The sequence below is a fragment of the Myxocyprinus asiaticus genome, chromosome 15 (genome assembly GCF_019703515.2).
Source record: "Myxocyprinus asiaticus isolate MX2 ecotype Aquarium Trade chromosome 15, UBuf_Myxa_2, whole genome shotgun sequence".
In the NCBI taxonomy this organism is placed as follows: Eukaryota; Metazoa; Chordata; class Actinopteri; order Cypriniformes; family Catostomidae; genus Myxocyprinus; species Myxocyprinus asiaticus.
The window spans coordinates 18,270,531-18,288,162 of record NC_059358.1 but is presented as its reverse complement, the minus strand read 5'-3'; the positions used below and the strand labels follow the sequence as shown (position 1 = coordinate 18,288,162).

The following is a 17,632-nucleotide window of genomic DNA, read 5'->3' as shown; positions in this document are numbered from 1 at the left end:
ATTTCTGTTTTTTGTACAGCGCCTGTGGTTTTCACGTAACAAACGAACGGAGGTTGCGCAATGCACATGCGCGGCCAACACAAAATTAACGAATCACTCTCTGAGACTACTCGTTCTTCTGAGTCACATAAAAGATTCGTTCAAAATGAACGAATCGTTCATGAACGACCCATCACTACAGCCAGAGGGAGAGGATAGACGAGGCGGTGAAAGTGCTGTTTATGCACAGAAAACACGCTGAATTCAGTCAGCGCAGCGAACAACGTTATACACTATAAACCTATTTATCAACATGATCTTTTACAATAAATGCTTTTATGACTCAACATAAAATATTTTACTGAAATACTCACTCATTGACTTAAAAAAGACGTCTTGGTGAAAACGCAGTAACAGGCACGCACGCACGCAATACTTTCCTCATGTAAACTAGATTGAAAGACGGTTTAGTGTATAATAAAGTTCAATTACCCACTCTTACCTTATTATTTATATGCGTCATTCCAGGAAAAAGTCTATGTAGTAATCCAGAAATCACTACATTTCCTGTAGTCACACAGTACACATGCGATGAAAATTCAAAGCGTGTCTACCGATGAAGTCACACACGCGCGCGCGCGCATACGTAAGACAGGTGACTCTCTTTGGAAACTTTGTTTTATGTTATTTCTGTTAAGAGAATTGTAAAATTCGCGCAATCCTCTGAGTACCAGATTAGCAGCAACATTCTCATGCTGGCCTTCCTGAAACTGCCACAAAGTTGGAAGCACACAATTCTTTAGAATGTCAGCGTGGCAATAAGATTCATATTCACTTGAATAGCCAAACCTATTAATTTTTAGGGTGTGTCCTAAGACTTTTTACCATGTAGTGTACCTGAGAGTTTTGTCACAGGGAAATGTTAACCTTTGAAACAAACTGCTTTTAATCACAGTGCACTTGTTATTTTAATGTGAAACAGAACATTTTATTTGTTTAATTGTCTACATTTCACAATATCATTACATTTTTCTTTGAGGAAAGCAATGATCTCCTCTATACTTTAGGTTTGTTCCAATGTTAACTAAAAGCAGTCCGTTTTTTTGCTAATGCACAGAAAACGCAGAGAAAACATACAAACAAGAGAAGAGAAATATTACAAAACTATACACAACTGAATGTGCTTGATAAAGTTTCATTGTACAATCTCCATGTTTTTGTAATGATACTGACTTTCCATTAATGTTTTTATTTGTATCAAACTTGTTTTAAAAGAAAAAAAAACAGAACGTAATGAGGAAGTAAATAATCACACTAAAAACTGAGAACCGAGACACACTTCCTGCCAGACAAGCCTTTTGAAAGTAAATTCAATTCAGGAATAATAATAATAATAAAAATAAAATAAATAAATAAAAGAAATAGAGCTACAAGAACTAGATAAGTTCCTTAAAGGAAATTTGAGCACTAGAAGGGGCCACATGAGAAAAATCTCCAACATTTGACAGAAGGTGACTTTTCCCACCGTTTAATTTGTATTTCACTGCATACCAATCTCTGCAATATCATGTCACTGAGAAACTGTTCCTTGAATCCTCAATCTATATTTTATATATATATATATATATATATATATATATATATATATATATATATATATATATACACACACACACACACACACATTTTTACTTAATCTGAGCATTTTTTAACATCTTAAAAATAACAATCAATCAAAGCCAGTCAGTGGCAAAAATGTTAGGTGAGGAACAGCCCATTGAAAAGAATCCATGACAATGATATGCATACATACAAACTGCATCTTGGTGATCATGAGACCACGCTTAAATAATTGCATACAACAGTTTCCAGAATGCTTGAACAGCATTAACAAAGCGGGTGCCGAGGCGGCGCTGTGCCTTAGTCTCCGAACAACTGGAAACTTTCCACCAGTTCCTCCAAACAGCACAATAAATATGGCTCTGAATCTCCCAGGCTTGGTGCATCACCGCAATTCTAGTTAACATAACATTAAAATAAATAGTGTACTAGGCTAGACATACCCTCAGGATACACGCATGTGAACAAACATGGCATGACCTAAATGGTGGGTGTGGTGGCACACAAAGTAAGGGAATTCGTCTAATGCAAACCTATCAACGCAAATACATTAGTTACATTGTCTGGCCAAACACTACATTAGACCTTGTGAATTTTGTCACACCAAAAATACATATCCATTTGCATAGAAGCATTTACTTCACAAGAGAACTGCCAGAGCTAAAGGCTGGGTGTTTTTCATACACTGTTTTTCTGATTAAAGAGGTAGTTTCACATTTCTGAAGGGACATGGAGTAAAGTTGAATTTACAGGACACCAGTGCCAATGTCTAATAATCATAAGAAACTCTAAATGCTTCTTGGAAGTCTGTATTTAAACTCACAGACTCTGAGATTTGCCCTCTTCAGTCTCTCTCACAGTTCCTTTCTTTCAACAAAGGAGCTTGGAAGATGGGCAGGATGGAAATGGAAGATTTTGTGGGTGGTGTGGGGGCAGTTGTAGGGGCCTGCGTGTCCTGGAGCGAGGCTGGAGCTGAGTCCTGCGCTACAGAGAGGGAGAGGAGACTCCAGGCAGGATAGAGGAAGTGAAGCCTGAAGCTTGGCCAGAAGCTCAGGATAAGGGTTAGAGCTGGAAGCCTTCCATTGGTCCTTCAGACTGCTGGAAAATAAACTGCCCCTGATTTTGATCCACCTGTGGCACAATACTGGCATCCTCCTCCTCCACTCCAAAGTAGTGCTCAATCAGGTCAAAGGCCTTCTGGTAAATCTCCTGGTTTTCATGGCTTTGCAGGAACTCGATCTTGTCCAAGCCTGAAAAGTGATATCAATGATCAGTCCAACATATACACAAATGAACAAACAGACCAATGGTATGAGTGAATGTATGACAGCTTGCATTGACTGCATCCTGATTTCTTCTATTTTTTGTGTATCTTTCATACTATACTGTTTTTAGATCTTCAAACAAGATATAACATAAAACAAAGGCAACCTGAATAAACACAAAATACAGTTTTCATATATATTTTTTTTATTGAATCAAGTGTTATCCAACACCTATATCACCCATGTGAAAAACTAACTGCCTCCTTAAACTTAATAGCTGGTTGTGCCATCTTTAGCAGCAACAACTGCAACCAAAAGCTTTTGATAACTGGATATCAGTCTTTCACAACGCTGTGGTGGAATTTTGGCCCACTCTTCTTTGCAGAACTGCTTTAGTTCAGCCACATTGGAGGGTTTGAGCATTAACTGCCCGTTTAAGGTCCTGCCACAGCATCTCAATCTGGTTCAAGTCAGGACTTTGTCTAGGCCACTCCAAAACGTTAATTTTGCTTCTTTTGAGCCATTCAGAGGTGGACTTACTATGCTTTGGATCATTGTCTTGCTGCATAATCCAGTTGCGCTTGAGCTTCAACTCACGGACTGATGTCCGGATGTTCTCCTTTAGGATTTTCTGGTAGAGAGCAGAATTCATGTTTCCCTCAATTATTGCAAGTGGCCCTGGAGCAGCAAAGCATCCCCACACCATCACACTACCACCACCATGCTTGACCACAAGTATGATGTTCTTTTTGTGGAATTCTATGTTTGATTTACGCCAGATGTAACGTTGGCGATTCACCAGTCCACAGAACATTCTCCCAAAAGGTTTGAGGATCATCAAGGTGTGTTTTGGCAAAATTCAGACGAGCCTTAATGTTTTTCTTGGTTAGCAGTGGTTTTTGCCTCGCCACTCTTCCATGAAATGGCATTTTTGCCCAGAGTCTTTCTGATAATGGAGTCATGAACGGAGACCATTACTGATGCGAGAGAGGCCTGCAGTTCCTTGGATGTTGTCCTTGGCTTTTTTGTTACTTCCTGGATGAGTCGTCGCTGTGCTCTTGGAGGAATTTTGGAAGGATGGCCACTTCTGGGAAAGTTCACTACTGTGCCAAGTTTTCTCCATTTGGAGATGACTCTTGCAATGGTTGTTTGGAATCCCAGTGCCTTTGCAATAACTTTGTAACCCTTCCCAGACTGATGTATTTCAATCACATTTACCTCATCATTTCGGGAATTTCTTTTGACCTTGGCATAGTGTGCTACTGGGTGAGAACTTTTAGCCAACTTCGTGCTGCAGAAAAAGTTTTATTTAGGTGTTGATTTGAATGAACAGGGCTGACAGTAATCAGGCCTGGGTGTGTCTAGTCCAGCTGAACCCCATTATGAATGCAGTTTCATAGATTTGGGGATTTAGTAACTAGCAAATACTTTTTCCCCACAGGCCCAGTTGGTATTGGATAACTTTTTTGCTTCAATAAATAACATTATCATTTAAAAACTGTATTTTGTGTTTACTCAGATTTTCTTTTAATTTTTGAAACAGTTTAGTATATGATATACACAAAACCAGAAGAAATATGGCAAATACTTTTTCACAGCACTGTAAATGTATGCAAAACTGGAAATGCCCATTAGTCACATGTCCAAACCCTCTAATGTTTGTTCATTTAAGGTTTTAACTAATCTAATTTTGCTCTCAGATCAGTTGAACATATTTTGCCATGTTAAAACCCATTTGCAGAATATCACTGATTTTTCCTCAAAATCAGCAAAGCAAATGCCTATGAAAGTCTGCAGATTCGGTTCGGATCTGGCTATAAGCAAATAAATTGTAAGGGGAGGAGATGGACCACTTGTATATCAATGGGAGAAATTGTAACACTAAAATCCTTACTGTTAAAAAGGCCAATCACATTTTTGATAGAGGAATTGCAATGCTCAATATAGCGCCTGTAGGAATGGAAGTCCTGACCTTACAGTTAAAAGAGCTAATTGCTTGTTTGTAAAACCAGGCTAAAAAAATTTTTTTTTTAATGAGTGTGTTATAAGCTAAAAAAGCACAATATATGATGTAATTGTAGTCAAAGTGTATTCAGAATCAGAATGAGCTTTATTGCCAAGTATGCTTACACATACAAGGAATTTGTCTTGGTGACAGGAGCTTCCAGTACACAACAATACAAAAACAGCAACAAGACTTTAAAAAAATAATTAAAATTGAATAAATAAATAGATAAATATTGAAAAGAAAAAATTATATAGAATACACAATAGACTAATATATATATATATACACACACACACACACACTATATATATATATAGTATGTCTGTGTATATGTGTGTATGTATGTATGTATACATACATACATACATACACGCGCACACACGCACATATACACATACATACACACACATATACATATTACACACAGTGCATCCAGAAAGTATTCACAGCGCTTCACTTTTTCCACATTTTATGTTACAGCCTTATTCCAAAATGGATTAAATTCATTATTTTCCTCAAAATTCTACAAACAATACCCCATAATGACAATGTGAAAGAAGTTTGTTTGAAATCTTTGCAAATTTATAAAAAAAAAAAAAAAACAATCACATGTACATAAGTATTCACAGCCTTTGCCATGACACACAAAATTGGGCTCAGGTGCATCCTGTTTCCACTGATCATTCTTGAGATGTTTCTACAACTTGATTGGAGTCCACCTGTGGTAAATTCAGTTGATTGGACATGATTTGGAAAGGCATACACCTGTCTATATAAGGTCCCACAGTTAACAGTGCATGTCAGAGCACAAACCAAGCCATGAAGTCCAAGGAATTGTCTGTAGACCTCCGAGACAGGATTGTATCGAGGCACAGATCTGGGGAAGGTTACAGAAAAATTTCTGCAGCATTGAAGGTCCCAATGAGCACAGTAGCCTCCATCATCCGTAAATGGAAGAAGTTTGGAACCACCAGGACTCTTCCTAGAGCTGGCTGCCCAGCCAAACTGAGCGATCGGGGAGAAGGGCCTTAGTCAGGGAGGTGACCAAGAACCCGATGGTCACTCTGACAGAGCTCCAGCGTTTCTCCGTGGAGAGAGGAGAACCTTCCAGAAGAACAACCATCTCTACAGCACTCCACCAATCAGGCCTGTATGGTAGAGTGGCCAGACGGAAGCCACTCCTCAGTAAAAGGCACATGACAGCCTGCCTGGAGTTTGCCAAAAGGCACCTGAAGCACTCTCAGACCATGAGAAACAAAGATTGAACTCTTTGGCCTGAATGGCAAGCGTCATGTCTGGAGGAAACCAGACACCGCTCATCACCTGGCCAATACCATCCCTACAGTGAAGCATGGTGGTGGCAGCATCATGCTGTGGGGATGTTTTTCAGCAGCAGGAACTGGGAGACTAGTCAGGATCGAGGGAAAGATGAATGCAGCAATGTACAGAGACATCCTTGATGAAAACCTGCTCCAGAGCGCTCTGGACCTCAGACTGGGGTGAAGGTTCATCTTCCAACAGGACAATGACCCTAAGCACACAGCCAAGATAACAAAGGAGTGGCTCCGGGACAACTCTGTGAATGTCCTTGAGTGGCCCAGCCAGAGCCCAGACTTGAACCCGATTGAACATCTCTGGAGAGATCTGAAAATGGCTGTGCTTGAGAGGTCCTGCAAAGAAGAATGGGAGAAACTGCCCAAAAATAGGTGTGCCAAGCTTGTAGCATCATACTCAAAAAGACTTGAGGCTGTAATTGGTGCCAAAGGTGCTTCAACAAAGTATTGAGCAAAGGCTGTGAATAGCTATGTACATGTGATTTAATTTATTTATTTTTCGTTTTTAATAAATTTGCAAAGATTTCAAACAAACTTCTTTCACGTTGTCATTATGGGGTATTGTTTGTAGAATTTTGAGGAAAATAATGAATTTAATCCATTTTGGAATAAGGCTGTAACATAAAAAATGTGGAAAAAGTGAAGCGCTGTGAATACTTTCCGGATGCACCGTATGTGTATATATACATACATATATGAATATACAGGTGCATCTCAATAAATTAGAATGTCGTGGAAAAGTTCATTTATTTCAGTAATTCAACTCAAATTGTAAAACTTGTGTATTAAATAAATTCAATGCACACAGACTGAAGTAGTTTAAGTCTTTGATTCTTTTAATTGTGATGATTTTGGCTCACATTTAACAAAAACCCACCAATTCACTATCTCAACAAATTAGAATACATCATAAGACCAATAAAAAAAACATTTTTGGTGAATTGTTGGCCTTCTGGAAAGTATGTTCATTTACTGCATATGTACTCAATACTTGGTAGGGGCTCCTTTTGCTTTAATTACTGCCTCAATTCGGCGTGGCATGGAGGTGATCAGTTTGTGGCACTGCTGAGGTGGTATGGAAGCTGAGGTGGTATGGAAGCCCAGGTTTCTTTGACAGTGGCCTTCAGCACATCTGCATTTTTTGGTCTCTTGTTTCTCATTTTCCTCTTGACAATACCCCATAGATTCTCTATGGGGTTCAGGTCTGGTGAGTTTGCTGGCCAGTCAAGCACACCAACACCATGGTCATTTAACCAACTTTTGGTGCTTTTGGCAGTGTGGGCAGGTGCCAAATCCTGCTGGAAAATGAAATCAGCATCTTTAAAAAGCTGGTCAGCAGAAGGAAGCATGAAGTGCTCCAAAATTTCTTGGTAAACGGGTGCAGTGACTTTGGTTTTCAAAAAACACAATGGACCAACACCAGCAGATGACATTGCACCCCAAATCATCACAGACTGTGGAAACTTAACACTGGACTTCAAGCAACTTGGGCTATGAGCTTCTCCACCCTTCCTCCAGACTCTAGGACCTTGGTTTCCAAATGAAATACAAAACTTGCTCTCATCTGAAAAGAGGACTTTGGACCACTGGGCAACAGTCCAGTTCTTCTTCTCCTTAGCCCAGGTAAGACACATCTGACATTGTCTGTGGTTCAGGAGTGGCTTAACAAGAGGAATACGACAACTGTAGCCAAATTCCTTGACACGTCTGTGTGTGGTGGCTCTTGATGCCTTGACCCCAGCCTCAGTCCATTCCTTGTGAAGTTCACCCAAATTCTTGAATCGATTTTGCTTGACAATCCTCATAAGGCTGCGGTTCTCTCGGTTGGTTGTGCATCTTTTTCTTCCACACTTTTTCCTTCCACTCAACTTTGTTAACATGCTTGGATACAGCACTCTGTGAACAGCCAGCTTCTTTGGCAATGAATGTTTGTGGCTTACCCTCCTTGTGAAGGGTGTCAATGATTGTCTTCTGGACAACTGTCAGATCAGCAGTCTTCCCCATGATTGTGTAGCCTAGTGAACCAAACTGAGAGACCATTTTGAAGGCTCAGGAAACCTTTGCAGGTGTTTTGAGTTGATTAGCTGATTGGCATGTCACCATATTCTAATTTGCTGTGATAGTGAATTGGTGGGTTTTTGTTAAATGTGAGCCAAAATCATCACAATTAAAAGAACCAAAGACTTAAACTACTTCAGTCTGTGTGCATTGAATTTATTTAATACACAAGTTTCACAATTTGAGTTGAATTACTGAAATAAATGAACTTTTCCACGACATTCTAATTTACTGAGATGCACCTGTATATATACACACACACACATATGTAGTGCAATCTAAATACAAATCGGTTATGTACAGTGCAAGGAAATGTAATGGCAGAAGAGGTAGGATGTGTTGGATAATATAAAAAGACTAAGCTGTGTATTGCACATTAATTATTGCTCAAAGGGGCAGTTTTAACTGTTCATGAGATGGATAGCCTGGGGGAAAAAACTGTTCCTGTGCCTGACGGTTCCATATTTCCTGATTGGAAATATGTTTTAGGAACGTAATCTTGACCAACAGTTTTAAATTTCTGTCATTCTCCATTCAAATACATAGGAGATGCACTTGCATGGAGGCATTACCTAATAAGGCTGTTGGAGTAAACTGACTTGCCTTAAAAAGGCCATTTGTTTTAAGGTATGTTGTATCTCTTTTTATAGCCACAGGCAGCATCAGAAAGTAAATCCACAAGGTTTGTTCATATTTACCATAAGCCTCTTCAATGAGGGCGCAGTAGGGGTTGATTCCAGTTCCATTCTGTTTGGACTCCTGTTCTCCCAGTCTGAGGATATTCTCCAGGCCGTTCAGGGCCACCTGTACTATCTTGGAGTCCATTACCGTCAGCAGGTCACACATGGGCTTTATGGTGTTAAGAGATACCAGGTACCTGTGTGTACAGTACGTTTACATCAATTCCTATAAAACATCACAACTGAAAAAAAAAACCAAAAAAAAAACGTGCTTCCAAGGAAAATTGACTGACATCATTAGTCTAACAAAAAACCCATCTTAAATACTACGCTCTTCAAGTCAGTTAAAAACCTAATAACCTAAGGCAACATGTCTGTGGTTTAGCACACACTACATAACAAGCAAACTAAGATTAACATTCTGAAATTGGTCCTAATGTATCATTACAACGGATGGTGACACAATCAGCCTTTCTCATCCAGAAATGTTTCAATTATTTTTAAAGTCTTTTATGCACCTGATCTGCTCTGGTGTGCCCCCAGAGGTGGCATTGGTTATTCCCCAAGCAGCCTCCTTCCTGGTGCGGAACTCAGCCTTCTGCAAAATCTCGATTAGAACTGGGAATATGTTGGCATCAATCACCGCCTACAACAGAGAGCATTAAGTCACCATGGACATTCAGGGACAATAACAATCTAAACCACCTGATAATATGGGAAATAATTTGTTTTATGTCACACATGTGTAGGCTGCAGTACCTGAATTTGTGCTCGGTTTCCCGCTGTGATGTTGGAGACAGTCCAGCAGGCCTCTTTTTTGATGGACTCCTTTGGACTGCTGAGTAAATGGAGTAGGCAGGGCAGAGCGGAGCAGTTCAGAATGACCTAATGTAAGATAGAGCAAAAAAAAAAAATTCACACAACTGCTCCTTTCATTTTAAAAGAATATCAACTTAATTGTTGGTCTTCCTCTCACAGAAAACTATAGTATGACTTGAAAAGAATATAGTGAAAGAGTCATATGGGCCACTTGTATGGTGCTTTTTTTGTAATTTGAGCTCGACTGCCCCAAAATAAAAATAAAAATAACTTCCATAGTATGGAAAAGAGCGATCAGGATATTCTATGAAAATTCATCTTTTGTGATTCATGGAACAAAAAACAAAACAAAAAAACAGGGGTGAGTAAACAATGACAATTTTCATTTGTGGGTGGGCTCTCTCTTTAAGACACTGTACAGATGCCTCAGTGTGAAAGAAAAGAGCTACAGTACCTGGGTCTGGATATCATCTCCTGTTACAATATTCCCCACTGCTCTCAGTGCAGGGGACACCACCTTGTAATCACTGTGCCTGTGGATCGACAACCCACAACAGACGTTACACTAAACCTTTTGTTATGCCACAGAGTGACTTGGGAAGACCAACAGAAGCTGGTTAAATGGAAACCACAACATACAGTGCATCCGGAAAGTATTCACAGCGTTTCGCTTTTTCCACATTTTGTTATGTTACAGCCTTATTCCAAAATGGATTAAATTCATTATTTTCCTCAAAATTCTACAAACAATACCCCATAATGACAATGTGAAAGAAGTTTGTTTGAAATCTTTGCAAATTTATAAATAAAAAAAAAAAATACAAAAAAAAATACAAAAAATCACATGTACATAAGTATTCACAGCCTTTGCCATGACACTCAAAATTGAGCTCAGGTGCATCCTGTTTCCACTGATCATCCTTGAGATGTTTCTACAACTTGATTGGATTCCACCTGTGGTAAATTCAGTTGATTGGACATGATTTGGAAAGGCATACACCTGTCTATATAAGGTCCCACAGATAACAGTGCATGTCAGAGCACAAACCATGCCATGAAGTCCAAGGAATTGTCTGTAGATCTCCGAGACAGGATTGTATCGAGGCACAGATCTGGGGAAGGGTACAGAAAAATTTCTGCAGCATTGAAGGTCCCAATGAGCACAGTGGTCTCCATCATCCGTAAATGGAAGAAGTTTGGAACCACCAGGACTCTTCCTAGAGCTGGCCACCTGGCCAAACTGAGCGATCGGGGGAGAAGGGCCTTAGTCAGGGAGGTGACCAAGAACCTGATGTTCACTCTGACAGAGCTCCAGCATTTCTTTGTGGAGAGAAGAGAACCTTCCAGAAGAACAACCATCTCTACAGCACTCCACCAATCAGGCCTGTATGGTAGAATGGCCAGATGGAAGCCACTCCTCAGTAAAAGGCACATGACAGCCCACCTGGAGTTTGCCAAAAGGCACCTGAAGGACTCTCAGACCATGAGAAACGAAGATTGAACTCTTTGGCCTGAATGGCAAGCGTCATGTCTGGAGGAAACCAGGCACCGCTCATCACCTGGCCAATACCATCCCTACAGTGAAGCATGGTGGTGGCAGCATCAAGCTGTGGGGATGTTTTTCAGCGGCAGGAACTGGGAGACTAGTCAGGATCGAGGGAAAGATGAATGCAGCAATGTACAGAGACATCCTTGATGAAAACCTGCTCCAGAGCGCTCTGGACCTCAGACTGGGGCAAAGGTTCATCTTCCAACAGGACAATGACCCTAAGCACACAGCCAAGAAAACAAAGGAGTGGCTCTGGGACAACTTTGTGAATGTCCTTGAGTGGCCCAGCCAGAGCCCAGACTTGAACCCGATTGAACATCTCTGGAGAGATCTGAAAATGGCTGTGCACCGACGCTCCCCATCCAACCTGATGGAGCTTGAGAGGTCCTGCAAAGAAGAATGGGAGAAACTGCCCAAAAATAGGTGTGCAAAGCTTGTAGCATCATACTCAAAAAGACTTGAGACTGTAATTGGTGCCAAAGGTGCTTCAACAAAGTTTTGAGCAAAGGCTGTGAATACTTATGTACAGTTTTTTTTTTTTTTTTCGTTTTTTATTTTTAATAAATTTGCAGAGCTTTCAAACAAACTTCTTCCACGTTGTCATTATGGGGTATTGTTTGTAGAATTTTGAGGAAAATAATGAATTTAGTCCATTTTGGAATAAGGCTGTAACATAACAAAATGTGGAAAAAGTGAAGCGCTGTGAATACTTTCCGGATGCACTGTATGGCTTTTTATTCTTTCGTCACTAGACTCATGACTCAACTCTCCTCTTTACATATTATGAAAACTAGCAAGTTCTCTCAAACTAATTATATTTACATTATGTGAATAAAATGAAAAAATAAAAGTGCATTTAAAATGAATTAAAACTAGCCCTAAAAATGTTCTTTGATCCCATTCTATAGGCTATTGTTTGTGTTAGCACGTCGGAATCTTACATGAGGAGCTCCACCAGTCTGCGGCACACGCCTGAGTCAATGACTGTCTGGATTTTGTCATTGGGTCCGTCTGAGAGATATGAAAGTGCCCAGCAGGCATCTGCGAGAACATCAGGATCACTGTTGAAGAGCAATCTAGACAGCACGCTCAGACAGGGCGACACCTGTGAAAAGAAACAGAACCTGGTTAAGTATGTGCATCATGTTTATAGAAAATAAAAAACTCATACAATGAGAGTGAGTCTTTGAAATCAGATGACTACTTATTTCTATAGTTTGGAATGTGGCTTATCTGGAACTAGTTTCACACACCTTTACGAAGTCTGGAGGGGGATTTTTCCCTCTGCACAGGTTGGACAGCGCCCACACAGCATTCCGGGTGGTAGTGAGTCGATTTGATTTTGCAAGCAACCTGTCGAGATGAGGAGAGAATAAAATTGTAGCTCTGTGCAATCACACCACTAGGTGGCATTTAACTGTTCTGCTATATAGTGTAATGTAATGTAATCCACACTGCAGCTCATCCAGCAGAAAAACGCTGGCCTCCACTCATACGACGCTATGTATGTTTGCGTGAAACAGAAGTTCATGTGCAACTCTCAAGTTCTAGAGGGGATGATCTGACCAAAATGCTTGGCAAAGTCACAGTAGAATCATTCTGCAATAAGAGCACGCTGCCTCAAATCACAAAGTAAACACTAGCAAGTGAAAAAGTGCTTGTGATATCAAGTTTGAGTGTGGGAAACGAAAAGTACTTGTGACATCACAAATAAGATTTATTCATATCAGCTGTTCTTAGAAGAATAAGGCTCCCGATCAGAAGACTTTAACCCCCAAGATTAAAATTCCTATAACACACAGAGATTTCATACTGTACACTTTGAACTTCTGCAAATATCGTATTATTAGAGCAATTTCTAGAAACAGGAAGTTCCATTTTTCTTTAACTACTAGAGCTTTAAAGTAATGAAACAAATACGGCTGGGTCACAATGGTCGACTAGTCATCCAACAACTGACAAGGCGATTAGTGGTTGAATAGTTATAGATTTTTTGTCTTATTTTCTTAGTTTCATATTTTTATGGTGCTGCTTTTGTTTGCATGGTAAAATCTTATGTGTCATTAAACGCATCCCCTTTAAAGCACTACCATTGCAGCCATTAACAATGCAGATGGTCATCTTTGGCCATTGTGTCATGCTTTGCACCAAGCGCATTACATCTTTAAGACAGCATGTCCAGTTAAAAATAGTTCCACTTATAAAAACCCATCTTTAGACCATTTTCTGTTCCATTCTGTTGCACTCTGTCTAGCTGTTTTTAATGCAAAAACTGGTCTTCCGTAAGCCCGTTAAGAAATCTGGTCTACGCATCTGATGAACTGGGGTGAGGTGTGAAATTTTGCACATCCCTTGCAAAATCACAGTACTGGAATCAGAATGGAATACTCACTGCTGAAGAGAAGGTAAGATCCCACAGTTGAGTACGTAGTCTCTGCACTCTGCATTATCTCCAGCAATATTCCCTAATGCCCACACTGCCTGCAACCACAGTTAAACACACCAGATAACTTTCATGGTGTTGTGGAGTTCTGCTTCAGTAACTCTTGGCTTAAAGCTCTGCTTGCAAAAGCATGCACCAGCTCTTACACGCTCTGTAATTTCACCTGCTCTTGCACATCCTCATACTCTGAGTTGAGCAGCTCTATGAAGATAGGCACGGCTCCCGTCTCAATGACCACCTTGGTGTGTAAGAAGGTCCCAGAAGCAATGTTGGTCAGGGCCCAGGCTGCTTCAAACTGGTCAAAACAAGCAGCAAGACCACCTCAAAGCTTTGCTTTAATGGCATTTTTGCTTTTACTTCAGTGTTTACAACATACAGTAAGGCTTGTACCGTGACCTGAACTTACCTGCAGGGTGCAGTTATCATGCCTTTTTAGGAATTCGACAAATCTGTTGATGACACCAGGTGTCTGTATGACCTCATCAATGGGAGGATTGGGCTCTGATGGAAATGAATAAGCGTCAGTTTTCTTACTCTTTCAAAGGCATGAGTCTACGAGCATAGGACACCAACCTTTAGAGAGTAACTTCCTGAAATTCTGAGTGGCTATTAGTTGCTGGTCTGGGTCCTCAGAGAAAATCATCTGAATCATATCTTGGGTTATAACTCCTTCCTGCACAGATTGACATAAACAATAATGTTAAAACTAGAAAAAACACAAAAAAAACATTGACCAACATTGTGTGCCAATATCGTTCTTTTAAACATTTTAATGTCAAGTCATTTTATTTGTATAGCGCCTTTCACAACACACATCATTTCAATGATTTTCTTGGCCATTTAAAAGCATAGTAGCAAATCATTAAAGAATTTATATTACATAATATTTCATAATCCTATTACATGCTACCTCACTGCACAACAGTAAGTATTATACAGGACTAAAATCAGGACCATGGTGCACAAACTGTCAATTCTAACTATTCTCTGTGAATTCTACCATACAATTATCTGTATAAGAACCAATTTGCATAAAAAAGTGCACAAACTGGCAAGTTGTTTAGCTAGTGCTTGACAACAATGACAGATGGTCTGTGGTCTGCTGACTAGAATACTTACACCTGATACAGGTACAGTGGAGCTGATGTCATGGTCCTGACAAGGGCCTTCAAGCATGGATTCGTCACCAGGTGGTATAGACACATTCCTCCTCTTGAACATCTGAAGAGAGGGGAGTACAATTAACCTTCATAATCACACAGCATTAATAAGTTATCTGATAACAATCAATCAAGTATAATCTTTCACAAATATGCACACTTATTCCTTCTATGTACAAATAGGACATCATTCACGACCAATACTTCCACTCAGTGGGCTTGGACATAAAAACTTTACAAGGAATAGTTCACCCAAAAAAGAAAATTCTCTCATAATGTACTCACCCGCATGCCATCCTAGATGTGTATGACTTTCTGTCTTCTGCTGAACACAAACAAAGATTTTTAGAAGAATATTTCAGCTCTGTAGGTCCATACAATGCAAGTGAATGGTAGCCAGAATTTTGAAGCTCCTAAAAGCAGATAAAGGCAGCATAATAGTAATCCATCTGACTTCAGTGAATTAATCCATGTATTCAGAAGATATATAATAGGTGTGGGTGAGAAACAGATCAATATTTAAGTCCTTTTTACTATACATTCTGCTCCCTGCCCAGTAGGTGGTGATACAAGAATGCGAATAACCAAAAACAAAAGAAAGTGGACATTTATAGTATTAAAAAAAAGGACTTAAATATTTATATGTTTCTCACCCACACCTATCATATCACTTCTGAAGATATGAATTTAACCACTGAAGTTGCATGGATTACTTTTATGCTGCCTTTACGTGCTTACTGGAGCTTCAAAGTTCTGGCCACCATTCACTTGCATTGAATGGACCAGCAGAGCTTAGATAACTTTCTAAAAATCTTCATTTGTGTTCAGTAGAAGAAAGTCATACACTTCTGGGATGGCATGAGGGTGAGTAAATGATGATAGAATTTTCATTTTTGGGTGAACCCTTTACCAAGGGTTGAGATTAAATTGAAGTTAAGGGAGGAACAATGGTAGCAAACCTGCTCCTCCCTCTTCTGTTTGCGTAGCTGTATCCCCTCCTCCTCTCTCCGTCTCCGCATTTCCTGAGGGTTCAGGGCTTTATTCTTGTAGCTCTTCATTCGATAGTTGTCTTTGCCTGGGCTTGCCATTGCGTCTTAAGATTAAAGAAGAAAATTTAGTCAAATGTGCATTCTGATGCTTGCTTTATGTTGTCTGTCCTGCATTTCAACAGTGACTCAAATAGCAAATACAGGCAAGATTTAGCAACAACTGGTTGAGCCAGCATGCCATTATCTTCATAATTTGGGGCAAATAGCATAGGGTGACATATGGAATGGTTTATCTGAAAGCAATTATGGTTGTCAGTTCTAGTATTTCCTGTGCAACATCACATAGCGCTAGCTGACACTGTGCTGAACTTCATTAACAAGTACATGTTCTAGTTGTTCAGATGCTTTTGTTCACACCCAACTAAACACGAACTCTGCAAGTTGGATAGTTTTGTCTCAATTATCACCAGTGGATATGGCAGTTTATATTCTAAAAAGGACAAAAATCAAAAGAACAATACGTCTTTTCTAGCTTATAAATCCTCTACATACGCAAATGCAGCACTGGTAATCAGTTTTTAAATCCGATTAGCATAAAAAGAAAGATATGTGTGGAATGGTGGGAGAGGACTGGAATAATGTTACCCAGACTATTTACAAACAGTTTGCACAAGCAGACACCGCTCTAAATAAGTCACAGTATCAAAATCAGAACTACAAGACTACACCAGCCACATACACTTGGCTTAACAGAGACCTAAATGTTCTTGATATCCAACATTTCTAATTGAACATTAGCACATATTTTGTTTACAACATTTAAAGCCAACCCATACGGGTCACAAATCAGTGCGTTTATCACACAGTCGAATTAGGTCAAGGAGACCCTATATATACGCTAGTTTTATAATAACCCTTAAAATAAAGTAATCTTTTCACTTTCACACTGATCTGAGATCAGCCCGTGTGCTAACCGTGTTATGTTAGCTTGGACTAAACGTCAAAGCGGTTTATTAAACTCTCTAAACGCCCTGTTTGCTCAGTCGTACGGAGTTTACATTTTAAATAATACACAACTCTCACCCATTCGTCGTAGGTCGGAGAGGGATATGCTGTCCGTATGTTTTTAAATGTCTCTCAAGAACCCTCCCGAGTTCCTCCAGCTGAGGGCAATATGGCGTCGACTGGCGAAAAACGTCACGTCCAGTGCTGTATCCGGTTTTCACGAGCGGCTCGATTCAATAACAATAAACGGAAAGTGAAACGGGATAGTTTAGTCGTTTTACAGGTGTTGTGCCGAAATTTTTGACCTAGAGAAATCTATGACTAGAGGTCGCTGTTCATCAAAGGTTGGCGCGAGAACGCGCTTGGCGCACGTGCACACTATCGTGAGCGCGCCTGGAGAGTCTTTTGGCAATACTGCGGAGAAACAGCAATGTGGAGTGAGCGATGCTGTAAAAACGGGTAATTTACTTAAAGAAATATCCTTATTGGACAAGCTGTCAGTGCTCTGTTCTCAGGATTGTATTTTTTTTTTTTTTTTTCTGTTTGTGTTTTGCCATTGTGAATGTTATTTATGCATCAAATTCATTAATAAAACGATGTGTAGCAGTCCAGTGTTAATTGTTCATTTTATTTTTGTGTGTGTGTGTTTACTATTGTGATGGTTAAGTTTAAAGTATATTTCTAAAAGTAAAATCATTATTATTAATAGTATTATTATTATTA

The 17,632-nt window shown here is 39.7% G+C and overlaps 1 protein-coding gene across 1 annotated transcript; it reads right to left on the bottom strand.

Annotated features, from left to right (window-relative positions):
* Window positions 1-1,596: 1,596 nt before the first annotated feature.
* On the bottom strand, window positions 1,597-17,303 carry LOC127453311 (importin subunit alpha-6-like). The gene is made up of 14 exons (XM_051719635.1): window positions 16,988-17,303; window positions 15,875-16,008; window positions 14,875-14,976; window positions 14,329-14,428; window positions 14,162-14,256; window positions 13,919-14,050; window positions 13,705-13,793; window positions 12,566-12,665; window positions 12,254-12,417; window positions 10,218-10,296; window positions 9,704-9,829; window positions 9,463-9,590; window positions 8,963-9,141; window positions 1,597-2,849 (listed from the first exon to the last, which is right to left on the bottom strand). Exons 1-14 carry the CDS (start codon window positions 16,989-16,991, stop codon window positions 2,662-2,664), a joined length of 1,620 nt encoding a protein of 539 aa, XP_051575595.1. The 5' UTR covers window positions 16,992-17,303; the 3' UTR covers window positions 1,597-2,661.
* Between the last annotated feature and the right edge of the window lie 329 nt (window positions 17,304-17,632).

Bases quoted from the DNA above. Each gene is read 5' to 3' on its own strand.
- LOC127453311 (XM_051719635.1), bottom strand. The intron at 14,257-14,328 runs GTTGGTGTCCTA...CATTTCCATCAG, and splicing joins CAGGAAGTTACTCTCTAAAG to AGCCCAATCCTCCCATTGAT. The intron at 13,794-13,918 runs GTGAAATTACAG...CTGTGGTTGCAG, and splicing joins ATGAGGATGTGCAAGAGCAG to GCAGTGTGGGCATTAGGGAA.